The sequence below is a fragment of the Camponotus vicinus genome, unplaced genomic scaffold (genome assembly GCF_025532165.1).
Source record: "Camponotus vicinus isolate PSW18456_S1 unplaced genomic scaffold, iyCamVici1.0 SCAF_9, whole genome shotgun sequence".
NCBI classification, from domain to species: Eukaryota; Metazoa; Arthropoda; class Insecta; order Hymenoptera; family Formicidae; genus Camponotus; species Camponotus vicinus.
The window spans coordinates 6,119,532-6,138,740 of record NW_028141981.1 but is presented as its reverse complement, the minus strand read 5'-3'; the positions used below and the strand labels follow the sequence as shown (position 1 = coordinate 6,138,740).

Here is a 19,209-nt window from a genome sequence, read left to right as displayed (position 1 = left end):
ATTATTATTCGGGCGACCATCGAGCGAAATTTTTGGCCGAAAATTTAGAGAAAAAATCTACCAACATTTTTCTATACAATACAAAAACAAAAGCTCGCGACAGGTAAAAAGCTACTTCTTACAAAAGAGTTCGCATTATTCTGTTCCGAAATGTTTGATTGTACCACAAGACCGACATTATTTCGCATTCCATCGCGATGAGAGAAAAAGAGAGGAAGAGAATCGATAGCTCGTCGTTGCGGATGGTCGCTCGACTGTAATTGTTCCGGGAAACCGGAAGTGCGTAATTACTTCACGTATCGAATGGAAAATTGTACGCCGTTTGACGGCTTCTGCATGCATGCCAGAATGCGTACCACCCGAACTTTTACAGCAATTCCAGCCGAAATTTTTTTACATTCCACGAACGTGGAAATGCGATTTTAGATTTGCGAACTAACAATGATTCACAGTCACTCACATTGATTATGCAGGTATAGATTTTTCAATGTAGAATAAAAATAATTACGCTTTAAAAGCGTTTAAACAGTAATTATATATTACTTTATATATATCTCGTGGTTCTAAATAAAAATATTTTCCTTAAATTTTTCTCATCCAAAATTATTATCTTGCAAATATAAAACTACGATAATTGTTTTTATGATTATGAGTAACATTCAGTTATTAGCGGTTTCAATTCATTAATTTTGAGGACAAATTACACATATATAATACTTATTTATTGCTTAAGATATTCAGTCTGTCATGATAGATACTCAAGTTCGAATATATGTTATTTATTAACAAATAAATATCATATTTCTCTCGATAAAACGAGTTAATTTAGGAAAAAAAGTTAGATAAGTTGTATTGATTAATATAAGAAAATGGACATGATATGGTCAATAAGTCTGTTATCTGGCTCCAAAACTGATTTACGGTCGTTGAATTATCTCCTCCAATTCGCGTCGTATATTCTAACGTATAAATTTTCACATTAAAATCTCCTAGATGATATCTCCTAGAGTTGGTAGAAAATTATGCCGACCGCATTCTCGAGCATACCATTTGCACACGCGGCTTCTTAAATGCACAATATTAATTCCGAGTAAGCGCGTATCATCCTACAAGAGGAATCGTGTCAAGGTCGCGTCTGCTTTTATTGATAAAACTATTTTATGAATGCGATCAATTTTTTAGAACTGTCATTCATGAGATAGTTGTTTTCCAAAATTGCGATATTTAATAAATTTCACACATGTAACATCTAGTATTAAATGGTAAAGTGAAATTTAATTTTTATCTTATATTTAATATGGAATATTTCTTTATATCACACACACACAAAATATAAAATATTATATATTTTTATATCGCATAAAAAAATAAAACTCAGAATTGGAATTTCCGTCAATCTTTGCATTATTATCAATCATAGTCGAGCGAAATATAATTAAATCAATGGTGACTACACATCAAGTTAACAACTTCTGTTTGCAGTAATCAATAATCATGATTAATAAAGGAAATAAACAGGACGGAAATAATTATATCGGTCATCACTTAATTTATCATTTCATTCAGTCATTAATTAGAAAATAATTATGCTCTTGATTATGATTGATGTAATAAATTAATGTAACGTTAAAAAACGATATCGATGCCTTTTTTTGCGATTCTTCAATTGATTATAAAATAATAATTTAGTATAAACAATAATTATTATTTATACCGTGAAATAAAAAATAATCGAGTAAAATAATTACTGCTTAATAAGCTCATCGCAATTTTCGCGCTATATGAACTTTTTTTGACAGTATTTTGAAATTCTAATCAGAGCTTTTATTTTATAAATGTCAAAAAATTAAAGATAAAACGAAAAAATCCGAGTGATTTCTATTGTTTGACGCGCATATTTTCGACGACGACGTCGCACTATCGTACGAACTTTAACGCCGCGTTATCCAATTACGACACCTTAATAAGAACCGGCAGCGCTAATTCTCGGTGGGTTTCCCTACGTTCCCCCGGTCCATCGTCGTCGTCAGCTGTGCGAAGGTCAGGGTCGCGCACACACGCGCTCGAGAGGGTGCAATCGATGCAACGTCGCCACCGTAGCCCCTCGCCGGATGCAGTTACCATGACGACCGTCTCTCCTGACCCCTATTGCCTAGAAGAGCGAGGCGGACGGCAGTCCGTCGACATACGAAGAGAGACCGGGAATTGAGTATCAATCCCTCCAGTTGGACGCGCGAGAGAAAGAGAGGGAGAGAGAGGGAGAGAGAGAGAGAGGGGTGACAGAAGGCGGCGGTGCGTTTGATGCATTCCCCGTCTTCTCGTTCTTCTTCCCGTCTACGATTCGTTAAAGACGACATTCCGCACAAGGAATTCCTTCCGCGTACTTGTTCGCGTCTCAAGGCGCGATCCATTTTAGAACAAAAAAAAATATACTCTGGTGCGCGAACTTAATTTCTGCGAAAAGTATAATCGTGTCGTCCTGAAGTAACGTTTTCAGTGTTTTCTTTGACCTCATTATATTTTTGTGTAGTGATAAACATTAATCGGTGGACACAAATAGTGGAGAAAATAAATGAAATAAAAATATGTGTAGAATTGAAAATTTATACATATAATTTTAACTAATAATTTAAACCGTTAATAAACGGTATAATTAAAATAAATAAAATAAAATAAATAAATTTAAATAAATAAAGTTGATAAATAAAAATACAAGCTTAAATTTATTTGCATTAATCAAAGATTAATTATATGTTATTTAATAGAATCAAATGGTAATAATAAATAATTGTGATTTCTATAAGAATTAAATATAAAAATATAATAATTATTTATAACTATTTCTCGCGTTTAGAATTCTTTCAAAATAATTTATAATTTATAATATGACAAGTTTATTTATGTGTATCTCTGTTCAGATTGAAAAATTATTAGAATTGATTACTTTTCTTTAGACACTGCATATACACGTTCAATCGTCCCAGAAATAAATTATAGTACGCGGGGTATCATTCACATCGAATTAAATTGCGCAAGGTCGCCGCGAGAGACGAAAGTAAGGTCAGCTGATACAAAATCAATATCCCCCCCCTGAATTGTGTCGACCTGGTTGCATCAAGACCACGCCTCCGTTCTCAATTCTATTCGCACATAAAAAAAAAGTGACAGGAAAACTGAGAAACCTAAATATTTCTTTTGTGCATCGCGCGATAAATACCTGCTTACCCTATCTATTTGTGTCCGCGAATTAGAATAGAGACTAGATCTCTCGAGGAAAGATGGATGGCTGGAAGAGCTGGAAAGGATCGGAGAGCTGGTTTTTCTCGGCATGGTACCAACGCGTGAGAGAATCATACGTTGCAGCCTGGCTCTTCGGGGTGTTTCAGAGCAGTAGGACGATGTCGACGAGCACCTCCCCCAGCGGCGGAGGTGTCGGCGGTGCCCTCAGCCTGATGGGTTGCGTGAGGGAGGCCTCGCCGCCCCCTCAGACCCATCACCCGCACCATCATTATCATCATCATCATCACCATCAGCAGCAGCATCGCGCTTTCGGTCTCGGCGAATTCCCGGTTCAGCACAGCATCGACCCTGCACCCAAAGGTCAGTACTTGAGTACTCTTAGCATGCTTTAACGTCACGTATTTATGCTGGAAAGTATTCTGGAGAAAGTTGTAAGAATTATCGATTTAACTATAGAATGTAATAAATATGTCATAATACGTAATTACATAATAAATATATATTATATAACTTTCGTATATAATAATAATAATAATAATAATATGATATTAAAAAATCGTGAGGTGCCTTTTAATATTGTTTTTACTTCTTTGTGATTTCTAAAAGTTCGTAAATGATTGATATTAATATTATTTATCGATATTGCGATAACGTTTAATGTCGTTAATAATAAAATAATGTGCGCATATTTTTTTTAATAATAGAATAATATAATATAATACTTGAAAAATTTCAATGATTACCGGATGTATTTTCCAACCATCTGCCGCATTGTTCAAGTCGAAAGAATTTCCCAGGGGACCGCTTTATGTTGAATTCCAGAAGATAGAAATACGACAGTTCAGATGCATTGCCGGAAAAACTGTTTTTTCTCCTTGAAAATCGGATTCTTGGCATCGCGCTCGAAATCACACGATGTTTTCGAGAGGTGTATTACAGTAAATTTTAAATAAACAAGGCATATGACGAAACATGGATTTCTCGAATTTTTCCACGCAGAGTTTAGACGATTTTCTAAAAATACAATTCGCGACAGTTGAAAGTGAAATGTGTTTCTTAACATTTCTTTAATGTTGAATAGTATATTTTATTATTTGTTTTTTTATATGTTATTCAATATATATTATTTTATTTATATACTTATATAAAAATTAAAGGAAATTGATTTACCTTTGGAAAAAATTATCAAATTATCATATTTTGATTTAATAATTTGACAAGTTAGCGTCACATTACGGTATTGTCTGTAACCCGTAATATTATATGAATACGAAGACGTCTTCCGCATCTCGAACGAGGATGGTAAATCGAGGACGTCGTTAACGGTAGTAAGAAGCGCGTACGTTTAATTAAGAACGGACAAAGATTAAAACAACGACGGTAGTTATGATTGTGACACGCGGTGAATTATATGATTTCTTTTTTTTTCTACAGTTCTTTGGTGTGTTGGCACCATTGTTCGAAAGAACACGACCGCGGTTATATGTCATTACGGATGAATTTCCGGGTCAGACCTCTGTTATTTAATTAATTCTCGGTAAATTGCAAAGCTCCGAAGAATTAACTTGAGAAATAATTTCTTAATCAGGGATACGAAGAGCGGAGAGAAATTCATGAAATTCAGAATTTCATGAATTCTCAATCAATTGACCGAAATCCTTTCGTTGATATATTAACTTTGAAAGAATTTAAACTTGAATTCTTTTCGTAAAAAATTTAATTTACCGCTCTTGCCTATTAAATATCAATTTAAACTTAAGAAAAAATAAAGTTTTTTCCATTTTAGTATTTAATATATATAAATTTTATTAGAGTTGCCTTTAATCAGAAATAAAATTTTAAATAATTATATGAAAATTTGATAAAATAAAGATCTTTTCTTGACAATTTTTCAAAATTTTTTAAATGCTATACAGTTCGATTATTGATATTCGATTACTGTTGATATATATAACGCATACAAAGAATTTTAATATAATATTTGTAATATAATTTATTTTTCGAATAACTTTTCCGTGAAAATCCATTCTTTCCTATGTGCAGTAATTTGCTATGACTGATGACAGAAACATCTTCTAGACATACTGCATTAATCCTCGATATAACAAACGGATGTTCTCGTTACATGCGACAGGCAGTCGAGAGCGAGTGACTCAAGCGTAGCATTATTTTTCGCGCTTCACCGATGCCAAAGCTATCGTTGAAGCATGTAAAGTGCACTCGTATAGAAGGTGTCAAGTACACAGTAAAGATCACTTCCGATCAAGCGTTTATTCTTCTCCCCTTTTGTCTCGTTAAAGCTGGTTGATGAAGAGATATACGTAGATCGACTTTAAATAGCAGCATTATGCGGTATCAAAATCAGATTGTGATAGATCATCTTTAAGTGCAACGTCATTATGCTGGATTGAAATCGGAATATATCGATTTTAAATATTGAATAATATTGATTATTGTTTTTATAATTTAATATACATTTAATATAAAATAAATTAATGCTTAGGATTAATTTAATTCTTTGAAAAGTCCATTAATATTATAAGAAGAGATAGTATATCGTACGAGATGTATATCATATAGATAGTATATCATATATACATTAAAAATGTGGATTGTGTATAATTTCATAATAGTTATAAGTTCATAATTTCAATAAGGTCGTTTACATTATTATTATAATACTTATTAGAGGGCAATTATTTTAGTAATTTTTTCTTTTTTGTAATTTCATTTATTCTATCATTCCCTATTTCTTTTTATTTCGATTCTATTATTTCTCTATATCAGTATTTATTTCAACATTTCAACATTTGAATATCAGCGTTTAATTATTTAACTTCACTGTAATTGCATATTTTTGTTTGAACACTTATGTTATTCATTTACTATTTATCATATTCGTTTACCGCATAATACGGCATAGATATTTTCGAACAATCGCACTTTAGTTTTGTGACCTATTTCGCGACGTATCTTATCGAGAGAATCTGTTCACGTATCTGCTAAAGAGTCCCAAATTTCCGTGCACATTAATGCCAAAGATGCCATGGTTTTCTCGAGAAATATTGGCGGATGCCGTCACGTCAAGTGATAAAGTCAGTCTGCCTATAAGAGAGAAGGATGGATATGGGTCAGAATTGTCGAAAGGAATAGGAAAGAACCATTAAAGAGAGAGATCGAATATACTGGCGCGACGCTAGGCCCATACCTTATAAGGAGAGGCTCTCAGTAATATGTCGGCCGATAAAGTTATCGAGGACTGAGTTTCTAATCTTATCACTTCATAACATCATTCCCATATACCGTGCGTTATTGAATTCGTAAGATCAGTCGAGTGTGAATAGTGTAAATGGATAATGTGAATTTCAGTTAGAGTCATATTTATGAAAGAATGTCTTCTCTCGAGTCGTTCGAAGATTTCCTCGAAATTTTCGGTAAATATCGCTCGGTCGCTGCAGATCTCGCAAGGATCATAAAATTGTAAATTTTGATAATTAAATTTTGATAATAATAATAATACTGTTAATTAATGTAGCACGCACATGTTGCGGTAATTCTCTTGAATGTCTTTTAGAGCACGTCGATTTAGAAATTTTAATTCATAAGTTATTTACTTTATAAATGTCATATTATTTCATTTACAATTAATTTCAAATATGTTTTTATAATTATTATAATATCGTAAGATTGTAAAATATATCTTAATTATGTGAATGTGTCAAGTGACGTAATTTCCTTTATGATTATTTTCCGCTTGCAGAACCAAAGAAGCGCCGTTTTCATCCCCTACGCGGTCTCCGGAAGATTTTCCGGCGAAAGAGTCGCGGTGCTGCCGACTCTCATCTCGTTTCCAATTCAGGCGATCGGGATGCTGAATTAGCGCGTCTTCCGCGGGAGGAGATCACGACGAGGCATCCTGCGGGAAGTCCCGAAGAGGTTCGCAGCAGAAGCGCCAGCGAGCTCCTCACCGATGCCTGCGACCGGGAAAGGTAGGAAATATCTTCCTTCAGTCTCTCAATAGTAGTTGTTTAGAATTTAATCCTAGATTATCAATATGTGTACATCATAGTTTACCAATATGTGTAATATGTGTATATGAACATTTCATATATGTCACGTCCATTCAACAATTCCATTTCCCATCACCTATTCATTGAAATCAATTAGTTACGTTTACTATTGATTATGAATTAGATAGCATAGAGATTACACAATTAAAAGTGATAAAAAAGTTGATAGGAAATAAACATCTTGTTTAACTAACTTTTATAGTTATAGAAAAAAAAGAAAGAAAAAGGATTCAAAAAATATGTTATTATTGGGAAAAAATGACCACATGTACTGTATTAAATGCAGCTCGTCAATATGATGATTGGATACTGGAAAAGAAAAATATATCTAGAATATTAATTAAATATAATTATTTGTTTAAATGAATCTCAATAGTTTTTATAATTTTTGTTTTCATATTTTACATATACTTAGTTTCTTTTTTATGTGTTTTATATTTATATTAATTGAAAATGTGTTTTTACATTCTACGTAATTATGCTCATTACATGCATAAAATATTTAAAGTTATATTTTTCTTTTATCATAAAATTTCACATGTGCGTCTATAACAAGAGCACGCTAATGAAAATTAGTATAATCTAGGATTAAGATAATTGTCAAAAATTGTGAAGATTATTATCATTCAACCTTATTTTATAACAATAATTTTGATTATTATGTAGAAAGGATTTTGATAGATTAAATGTAAAATCGGAATACTATAATTATCGAAGTGTCAATACTTGCGACAACTTGCGAAATTTGTGTGTTATCTTTTCAGTGGACGAAATATCCGACCATCAAAAAGACGCAGTTTTATCACGTTTTTCAAAACACGCCGATTGTTTAAGCAGTAAATATCACGATATATATTTTGGCATCAGTAGATCGTTGATTTTTATGGTTACCGCTTAAATTTCAGAGGAAATCTTAATTATCATCTTCAAAAATAATTTTGACAAACATAGATAATAATCATGCTTATAAGCTACTGATAGTAATTAGCCAATTAGCTAATCAGCTTATAATTCTTCAGTTGTAAAGCGTTTTAAAATGGAAAAGAGAATGCAACATCTAAATTTATTTAAATTTGTTTAAAAGTTAACAATAGTTTAAACTATAATAATCTTATATATACACATATAGTATTAGAACTTGCATTAAAGTTAAGATGTAAATATTATAATGTTTTTTACTAATAATAATTATCGTTATTATTTTTGAGATACAAAATATTTTTCTTTAACTCTTTACTTTCTTTATAAACTTTATATAAAGTAAAGGATTAAAGAAAAATATTTTGTATATTATATAGTGTTTATTTCTTTTAAATTTAATACATATATATATATATATATATATATATATTATTTTAAAATGATATATATAATATAGTAATAATATTTCTTTAGTATAAAATAAGGAATATAAAATGGTTTTATATTTTTCTCGGAATATAAATTGATTCGTAGCATTGGTTCATTATTAATTTATAATCTTTGACCTCGTTTCCGTGTCCAATTTTTATTCTTAGCCTCGTATCTCGTAGCTTACGTAGTAATGCCAAAGGGGTGTACGATGACTTACATTGTGCGATATATAATGTATCTGAATACTGTACAATGACGACGCGGTTTGCTTTTGCTCTAATGATCTTAGCGTATGGAACTTCGCATAAAGACGGTACTGACGATTATCTGTCATCGTTGATGCGTGTTATTCCTGGCAAATCATTCATCGCCTTGATTACAAGTATTAATGGTAGCAAATAAATTTTATGCTAACCGTCAGGTCTGCATACGCTTTTTTTCTTCATTTTTTTGCAGTAAATGTAGAGTAGATTTTTGCCGCATATACATATAAAGAGGTATGGGATATATATTATGACTTTGATTATATCTTTGTATCTTTTATTGAGATTTTACACATTATGGTTATATAAATTTGAAATTTGAAATATATTTGTACATATTGTCTATGTGGTTCTGTAGATATTACGCAAATTTTAATAATTTCATTTATAATAATAATTTTTATTTTATACATAAATAATATAAAAAAAATCGGAAGTAAAAAACTTTTATTTCTTGAATTTTTAGCGTATTTCTCCGGAGAGGAGGAGCGGAGGATAACTTTGTTAAATTACGAGGAGGTGCCGGAAAGTTATCAGTGTCGCATGATAGCGTTTTCCCAGGAGAAGTTCCTCATACTCGACCCCTCTCCTCGCTGGCCAGCTTGACGACACTCGAGGTCAGTACTTTATTTTCATATTCAGATGTCACGGATGTTCCGTAAAATGTTCGAGCTCTTAGAGCGTATTTCTCAAAGGACCGGTACGTGTCACAGAGATCGGATAGATTATTTAATCGAAACTTGAAATGTACAAATATCCTTCAGAAGGATATTGAAAATAAAATTATTTACATTCTCGCAAAATTAAATAGAAAAATGTTATCATCCTTTTTTTCAAATTTTTAAATAAATTTTTAAGCTTACATTATTTATATACAATAGCCCAATCACAGATTTCACGGTCATTATAAAAAATGAAAACGATTACTCGAGCAATTAATAGATCGATCGACGGTGGATTATTTCCCGTACTTGAAAGATCAATTGAATATTAAAATGTCGTTCATAAGAAATACAAGAGAGACTCTCATAAAGTTTCCCTTTCTATCAGCCAGTGAAACTCCCGGCAACAGTCGAATAATCTTTAAGAGCTCGTTAATTGTGATGCAAATGCACGAGTATGTATTTTCTAGTATCATTTACATATCCGCGAATTATATACACGGGGATTCGCGAGTCGTGCTCGCTACCGCGTGAAGCGTGAAGCGGCCGCAAAAACGGCGATGCTTCTCTCTCGTCTCATTTCGCTGACATCTCGGGAGAGTCGCACAACATTCCAAGCACGCGCGAAACGAGTTACGCGGTTACACATGTCCACGATTGACTCGTGACTTGTCTTCTGATTTTTCAAGCGCGCGCGCGCGCGTACACACGTACGCATGTGTGCGCACGCATGGGTAGATCAATCACCGGAATTATCGCGGAGTTGCATAAAAATGACGATGCGCCGCAGAGAGATGTAATTGACGAACGAGGCTAATTAACTCGATGTTTTGCATTTCCTCGAACGAGCGTGCGAATTACTTTCTTTTTCTTTCTCCCGCTGCGCATACCGTTACTTTCCTCCATTGATATTTCTTTCGCGCGAATGGAGATTATAATCTCCCTTTTTTATTGTTTATACACTCGATGTAGCACATGTCGTTTATCATAACAGTTACATTGAAATATTAATAATATTTGGAGTAGTGTAATATATTAATTTAAGGTGTCTACTCCTTGGAAAAATATGAAGAATCTGAAATTTTCAAGGATTTTTTTATATCTGAAAAAAATTAATGAATTCTCGCATATTTTCATTGAGATACTGTAAATTTTTTAAAAATGTTCTCTTTGATAATTTTTCTCTTATAAGCAGTCGGTAATCCAAATATATGTATTTAATGTCTTTTAACAGAATATATAAAATATGAAATACTTTAATATTCTTTATTATAATTTTTAATGATATAAAAATAAAAATATTATGCAGATAAAATTTATTTTACTAAGCCTAAGCTATTCAGTTTTTTTTCCAGTATTTTTTCAAATCTAGCACTTGAAACTAAAATGGCTCTTTATTTTTCTTTCCTATGAGTGAAGAGTTTATTTTAAAAAATTGCTACAAAAATCTCTAAAAAATTATTCTCCTTATCTGGAATTTTGAACAAAAAATCTGGAAGATTAGAGAATTTTCAGATAATTCTGTTTGTAAAATTTGTGAGTAGACATCTCGTAATAGTAGGAATATTGTTTATAAGAAATATTTGATTTATAGATTTATTCATATATGATTTATTCAATGTCGATTCTAAAAAATGTAATTTACTATAATTAGATTCTATTTTTTGTATTCTTCAAATTTATATATACCGATAAATTATATTTCATACCTCAAGGATGATTACAATTTATCCGGTATGCAACTTCGCGATGCAAGTATTAATTTGACTCTGGAAAGTGTAATTTTATGTATGATAAATTTTATTTTGTATATTCGCGAAATTTATACTCTAGCAAATTATATATCTTTCGATTAGTATCGGCGATAATTATATCTCAAATGTGCGGCTCAACGGTTGCAATAATTGCAATCGATAATTATCGGAATGCCACGAAATGTAGGACGATCCTTTCTATTTTCGAGAGAAAAAAAATGAGAAGAGCACGTTCCGTCCTGATACTTGTGAGGAAAGTCTTCTCGAATAGTTTTCACGTGGAAAATTCTGGCACGCAAAAAAAATCGCGAGAAGATTCAATTTCATTTCATGAACGTTTTCTTTTATCTTTTTTCAGCGGAGGCAGGCTAGGAAGAGTAACGAGATCATCGAGCACAAGGAGTACAATCATCACGCTGCACAAAGGCACCGGATATCCCTGCGGGTAAATTCGCGGACGCTTTTAACATACTTTTAAAGCTCATAAATCTACACTCGTAAAACTCGCGACTGCTCTCGATGCTTTTAACGATAAACATTTCACGTGAGACGCATAACAATCTTTATCGTCGTATTTTTTTTTGTCAGAAACATATTTTCTACCTTTAATAGAGCACTAAAATATGCCGTGTTTTATGCTAAACATACATGCTAAAAAGAAAATTTCCGTTTTACAATGCAGCGAGAACTTTCCCTTTAAATGTCATCAAGAAAATAAAAAGAAAATAGAAAGTCTTATACATATTTTTTCGAATTACATTTTCATGGCAAATAATAATTTTGACAAATGACACAGTCGTGTATAACAACACATGTGTAACTATTTATCGCTTACACGTGATTTGTTCGCAGGTACTCGAACAAATCAAGACGGTCATAGAGAACCGGAATCAACTGGCCTCCGGGACCTCACCAGAGACAGCCAGTATAGCGCACGTAAGTATCTAGATTAATTCGTTAGATCAAAAGCGCAAGTCACAATCTCCGCCGACCTGTTGATCTCTTGGACGATAGATACGTAGCTTGACTATTCCTTATCGGACAAATTTATTTAAAGAATCCTCTTATGTGTGTGTGTGTCCAGTTATATATATGTATATTTTTTTTTTAAGTATTATTATTATCAAAATTTAATTGTCATTTACTAAATTACAAAATTTTTCTTATGTTATTATTATGATTATATAATTTGTGTGTATAATTTCTTAATTGTACACATTTCTTATTATTATTTGGTAAATGATATGCAATGAAAAGAAACTTAATTTGTTTGTGTGTCTGAAACGGCGAATGACTTGAGATCTCGCTAAGATCCGCGCGCAAAAGAAAGCCGGCTCTTTAATAAAGACAGAAAGCACGGCGCAGTGATAGCCCCGATCCGCATAATTACCGCGCGTTTCACCTATTTTTTCTAATACGTTGTATACGCTCGATGTATAAGTGACGTCACGTTTCGCTTTTGCGTTTCAGCAGATTGCCGGCGAGCGGTATCAGCAGGAAACCACCGAGGTGAGATAAAGCGTGCGACGCGAGAGTGTGCATTTTCCTCGCGGTATCGACGTTAGTGCGTTAGTTTCGATCCACAGCCGTCTAGTATCGCCTCGCACGTTACGAGATAGTACTATTATCGACATCGATATCGTCGACGATTTGTTATATCGTCCTCGAGAGCGGTCACTTTGTCTCGATATCATCCTCCAATTTTTTTTTCGAACGATGACGTAACGTCAGCGACATATCAAGTGGGACACGCGAGTGTTGTGTGCAAAGTGACGTGTAATTTTTCTATCAAAATGAACCGCGATACAGGTCGCCCGAAATCCGTGCGGAAGATGCTCAATCGGGTGTTGCTCGTGTCCTCGATCGTATCAACCTTGAGGGCCAGGATCGGGGTAAGAAGAGGAAGAGAAGAATAATCTCCTCGCAACTCCTCCGGGAACTTTCTCCGTTCGCCAAAAAATCGCGATCTCGCCGCCGCGGTGACAGTCTGTCATCGACTTTCATTCCTTACGTCACACTTAGCCTCTCGTGCGCGGTAAAAGTATATGTACCGGTTACATACGTACATATGTATATTCCAGCTGGTAAAATAATCCGTGAATAATTGACCGGTCTCTCTTCGGAAATTCGAAACGCGTTTACGATTCGCTCGCGGCATCGAGATTATTACTCGCTGACATTACTCATCGGGATCGAATAAAGCGCGTTTCGCTTTAACATACGATACTCCCATTGTGTATCATAGTGAAATAATTACAGATTGTTCTCCATTTTTAGAACCGTTTCACCGTATTTGACAAACATGGAGAGAGGAACAGCGAGAGAGAGGAGCAGGCAAAGGTGAGTACACAAGAAAGGAACATCTCCTCAATTAGTGTGTATTCTTTATCGTTTTCGCCATTCATCTTACTATATATTATAAAAAAAGGACCTCCTTTGGTATCAACTAATGAGATCTTAAATTAATCGGCAATCGATAAATCAACCGAATTTCTGCAACAGGTGGCGAATCCGACAAAGATCCGTTAATCTCTTCTATTATAATAAATCTTTTGTGCATGCACTGCCAACGAATCGAAACGTGGGAATAATCGCTTATGTTGATTGCGAGATGCGACTCGCATGTAGTCGAGTCGCATTATCACCTTAGATGCGGGTGCACTCGGCCTATAACGGGAATTTTTTAAGGTCGTCGTTCGACTGAAAAAGTAGTAACATTCGTGTGCGAGAAATTTGTTTTTCTACTGATACTTTTATTTCATACGACACGTGGAATACACAAGACGTCTCCGTTATAAAGTCTGCATTTAAAAAAAACAAAAGAAGCCGGACACACGTCGTATAGTTATTAAAATTCTCGAAAATTAGGAGCAAAAATATGACTCCATTAATGAGGGAAACTATGACTAGGAAGCTCTTTGCGGTCTATATGGCTGTATCATCGTATATCAGCGTTTCGATAAAGTCAAACTGAACTGTTGTTATTATCATATTGCGCGTTTAAAGTTTTCTATATAATATCTTTTAAACGTTATATATATTTTATCATTGTTATTTTTTACTTGACATAAATACGACATGTCATATAATTTATGGCTATCCTCCATATCGTTTTCCAAACGGTCGGAGTATAATTTTATATTTCAATATATGGAAACTACATTTTTGACATTTCTATAAAATTTCGATAATAAAAACTGATTATTATATCTATCTGATTATTACATCAACATTGTTACATCAAAATTATAATAAAGTAGTAATATTGGTCTGTTTGCAGAAATTAGTTTAGAGATCGCAAATTATTAGTAATGTTAAATAATTAATAACTAGTATGACAATGTGATTACGATTTAATAATTAATAAATCACCATATGATTATGATTTAATAATTATATATATATATACAGGGTGGCCCACGTAAAGTGTTACAAATTTAAATCTCGGAAACGAAGCAATTTAGAGAAAAATGTTTCAGACAAAAGTTGTATGGTTTCGAGGAGGACATAAGATGGTGCCATTAGTTTGACCTTGAAGACACATAATTGTTTCGAAAAAAAAAATGTAATTTGCAATTAATTACATTTTTTTTCTTAAAAATAACTATGTGTTTTCTTTACACCAATTGGTTCCTCTCATTATTTTGTACATAAAAGTAGGAGTTAAAAGTAGGGTTAAGGTAAGATAATCGAAAAATGAATATTTTACAAGATATTTTACGGTTTATGTAAAATTACGAAATTATTTCAAACCTCATAACTCGGAAAGTACTTAATGAAAACTAACTTAATTATAGTGTTTTGGAAAGCTCTCGAGATGAGCTATAAGAATATGCAAAAACATATAGGGTGTCCCATTTAAAAAGTTGGAGGTGACCTTCACGTGACTTTCAGCTAATTCTTCAAGGTCAAACTAATGGCACCGTTTCATGTCCCCCTCGAAACCATACAACTTTTGTCTGAAACATTTTTCTCTAAATTGCTTCGTTTCCGAGATATAAATTTGTAACACTTTACGTGGGCCACCCTGTATATTACTATTATTTTACTATTGACGTATAACTCTTTAAAACTTTATTTTCCGACATGGAGAAGTAAATTTATTTTTAGTCTTTTAAAGAACGAAAAATAATCACAAACGTGCACGAGTAAGGGGGAATAATGATTACATTCTGGGAAATCCGAGTTTATCATCGCGTCTAACGGTAGATATTTTTGGCTCGTGACACATTTACAAATCTTTCGCCACACAAAAGCGAGCGTCCTGCAAAATATAAGACAATGAAGATGGGAGGTGCGGGAAGGGGAGAGAAAGAGGACATTGTGAGAGCGCGAAAAGGAGTAGGAAAAGGAACGAAGTCGAACACGGGAATGCGTCCCTTTTACGGCGTTCTCTCTGTTTGTTTCGACTTCTCTCTCGTGCGTTCTCTGCTCGCTCCATTATTTCCGTCTGCTCTCTCGGCGATGAATCTCCGTCGGTGGCTATTATTGCGGGCTTCATGACGGACGACAACTGTTTAAAACAATATACTCGGTTTGTATCGTTTCGAGTCGCTGTTCGCAAAATCGTCCTCTTTGTGGCGACACTCTCTGACTCAGTTTTCGAGCTATTAAAACACGTCTATTGTAGTTTCGTCGTTACCGCTGCATTGTTGTTAGAAAGTCAATAGGTTTTTTTTAGAAAAAATTTATTTTAGCGAGCAATTATATAAATTTTCAACATCAAGTTTTTTGAAAATAACATCTATCATTAATAATTAGCAAATATTCATCACTTTATATGAAACTCGAAATAGATAGGATATTATTAAAACAAAAATGCCACATATTGTCTCTTTCTCTACCGTGACTTAAAAAATAAATAACATTTAAAAATAAATGCTATTTATTACTTCCAATAAATTAGTTAAAAAATAAAAAGCAACAAATGAAGATTTAAGAATTAAAATTTCAATGACTTGAGATAAATCTGAGCACAAATTATCTGAAAATATTAACTCGCAGTAATATTATATTCGCATACATTCTTTCACATTGGTCTCAAATTAATGATCCAACAGCAATTTAAAAGACGAAAACGTTGAAGACTAGAATATAGTCAAAGGATTCAGGGAAGGGACGCGAACATTGTTTCGATAGCGAGCATAAGAACAAATATGTAGAAGCGAGAGAAGGAGTGAGCGCGATACAAGGTTTACTGTTACTTGGCCCGTGGCCTGTGGACAGATCAACACGCCGAGCATTTCGTTGTGCTTGCTCGCTCCTTGCTTGTTGGTTCGCTTTCGCTGACGGATCGACAGACGCAGACAGATTGGCAGGATACGATGTAAATTTATTGTATCCCAGAAAGAAAATGTTTACTACCCGATAAAAGCGCATTTAATAACGTAGATCGAAGGTATTTCAGATTTATTGCCATCATTTATTAATTTGGAGTCGATTTTTCATCAATAAATCAATATATGAAAGGTGTTTCATTTAACTTTCATATGTTGTTTAATTTTTAGGAATTATCATTCATTAAAAGCAGTAAAATTTAAGGACATAAGAAGAATTAGTATTTTTCAATTTTGTGTATTTTTTTTAAGCTCTTTTTAATTTAATTGAGAGAGAGAGATTTATATTAATTATCAATATATTTATAAAATGTGGCATAATCTTTAAAAAGTTATGACACTTATCGTAAAGTGATATATCAAATAATAAGCGCTATTTATAGATATATTTAGAATGAAGCTATTAGTTGATAAAGAACTGTTAGAATCATCTTTAGATATTCGTCTCTCTTTTTCTCATCAATTTATTAAGTAATCAAGGTATTGATTAAAATGAAAGAAGGATATTCAAAATGTCTCTTGTCGCACTGTTTTTTTGTCAATAACTCTGTCAATTTCACAATTTTTATAGGGAAACCATATGATTGTTTGATCTAGATATATATGCTGCTATCTAACATGATCGGTAATTGACAATAGATGCTTTCCATTTACATCAAAACTCAGATAAATCTCACTTCTGTCTTTTTTCAACATTCATGTTAAAGAAAGACAGAAGTGAGATTTATCTGAGTTTTGATGTAAATGGAAAGCACCTAATGTTAGTAAAGAAGCGTGAGTCTCTACTCAATAAGATGAAATCTCATTGAAATATATGTCGGTAAAACGGTTCAGGACTGGTGATCATCCGATGATCACTGTTGTCGCTCTGGCAACCAGTGGTAGATGGCAGAACTCGTACGTTCACCAAGTCGTCACAAGTATAGCAAGTGCAATACTATTTGCGAAAGAGGACGTTAGTTCATCTTTATTATTGCGATTTATAACGCGCGGTGTTTCGCTTACAATTAGATAATCTTGAAATGGTTATATGAAGATAAAATACATGTTACGAGATCTTAGATAAGACGAAGATGGTCCTGCTTTAAATTTATGTAAGTAAAATAGAAGTAAAAAGTAAAATAGAAAGAGATTTATCTAAACAATCTCTTAGGATAATATCGCTTTTAAGAACAATTTAGGACATAAAAGCAATATGTGTGTGTGTGTATGTGTAGTAATCATATTATCATTTATAAGTTCTTATTTTTTTTAAATGTGTCGTTTGACAATCAATTTCTATTTGTTATGTTTTTTTTTGCTTTTTCTTAACTAAAAAAGCATTAATGATTTAAAAGCGAATATTTAAAAATTTTTAACTGCATATAAATATTAATTTTTAAAGTATTTAATAAGGTATTTAAAGTTTTATATATATATATGTTTATGTATATTACTGGATTCATATTTATATAATTATAATTAAAATTGATAAATTTTTAAAATTATGAAATTAATAGGAATGTTAAAATTAAAAATTTTTATATACATTTTAAATTTCTCAACTTTGACACACACACACACACACACACACACATTAGATTCAGAGATCTAAAAGAAATCTTTAGCTTATATAAACATTATTGAAAATTATTTAGTAGATTTGAAATTCAATGATTTAATTCACAACCCTTCTGTAATAAATTCCATATTTGAATCATCATGAATATATTTATTAATCATAGTCTATACAAATTTCTTTTAAATGCTCGAAGATTTTAACATTTTACTTTAAGCAATAAAAATTCTTGCATATATCATACATATCATAGCTATAATAAAACAAAAAATATATTAAAATTGTTTCTTGCAACTTTAACTACAAATTTTTCAAAATTGTGACATAATAAGATAATTTGTAAATTAGAATCGTATATCAATTTCAAAAACTATAAAAAGTTTATCTTCAATTAATCTTCCTTTTTTTCAATTGTTATTATCCTTACGATTTATGAGTGGAGTAATAGAGTATTTTTTATCATATTACAGATGATATGCATTAATGATAATATCATAACAGTTATTGATCTCATCGATTGCATAATTTACTCATGATATATATACACAAATTTTTTTAACAAATATATCTAAATGGACTTTCTAAGCATTACATAAAGCGTCGTAATGTTCGCAATGATGTCTTGGGTGCACTCGAGCGAGTAAATGCTTGTATAAGTAGAAAACGAATGGAGCAGTCTTGTTTTACTATCGAGCGATCGATTGATGATTACACGACATGCTTAATAACATATCGAATTCTCATCTTTTTCTTCTTTTTTTATAATCATTATTGTAAATTTATGTCTCAATCGATTGATCATAGTATGAGCATCGATCAAAAAAGGAGTATTAATAATTCTCTCTAATACATCTATTATATTTATACATGTACATATACATATTATATATTTTATATACACACACACACACACACACACACACACACACACATATATATATATATATATAATATATTTGTAGCTATTTTATAC

The 19,209-nt window shown here is 32.4% G+C and overlaps 1 protein-coding gene across 4 annotated transcripts in view; it reads left to right on the top strand.

Moving 5' to 3' along the window:
• The window catches only part of LOC145977052 (uncharacterized), a 66,980-nt gene that overhangs the window by 25,295 nt on the left and 22,476 nt on the right, over nt 1-19,209 (top strand). Inside the window, exons 3-9 of one of the 4 annotated variants that reach the window (XM_083108693.1) lie at nt 3,252-3,600; nt 7,001-7,229; nt 9,393-9,543; nt 11,701-11,787; nt 12,195-12,278; nt 12,816-12,851; nt 13,620-13,682. In XM_083108693.1, the coding sequence (XP_082964819.1) occupies nt 3,279-3,600; nt 7,001-7,229; nt 9,393-9,543; nt 11,701-11,787; nt 12,195-12,278; nt 12,816-12,851; nt 13,620-13,682 (972 nt within the window). In that variant the 5' untranslated portion in view covers nt 3,252-3,278. Of the gene's footprint in view, nt 1-3,251; nt 3,601-7,000; nt 7,230-9,392; nt 9,544-11,700; nt 11,788-12,194; nt 12,279-12,812; nt 12,852-13,619; nt 13,683-19,209 lie in introns of all 4 variants that reach the window. The other 3 variants (XM_083108692.1, XM_083108695.1, XM_083108694.1) reach the window with 3 other exon arrangements.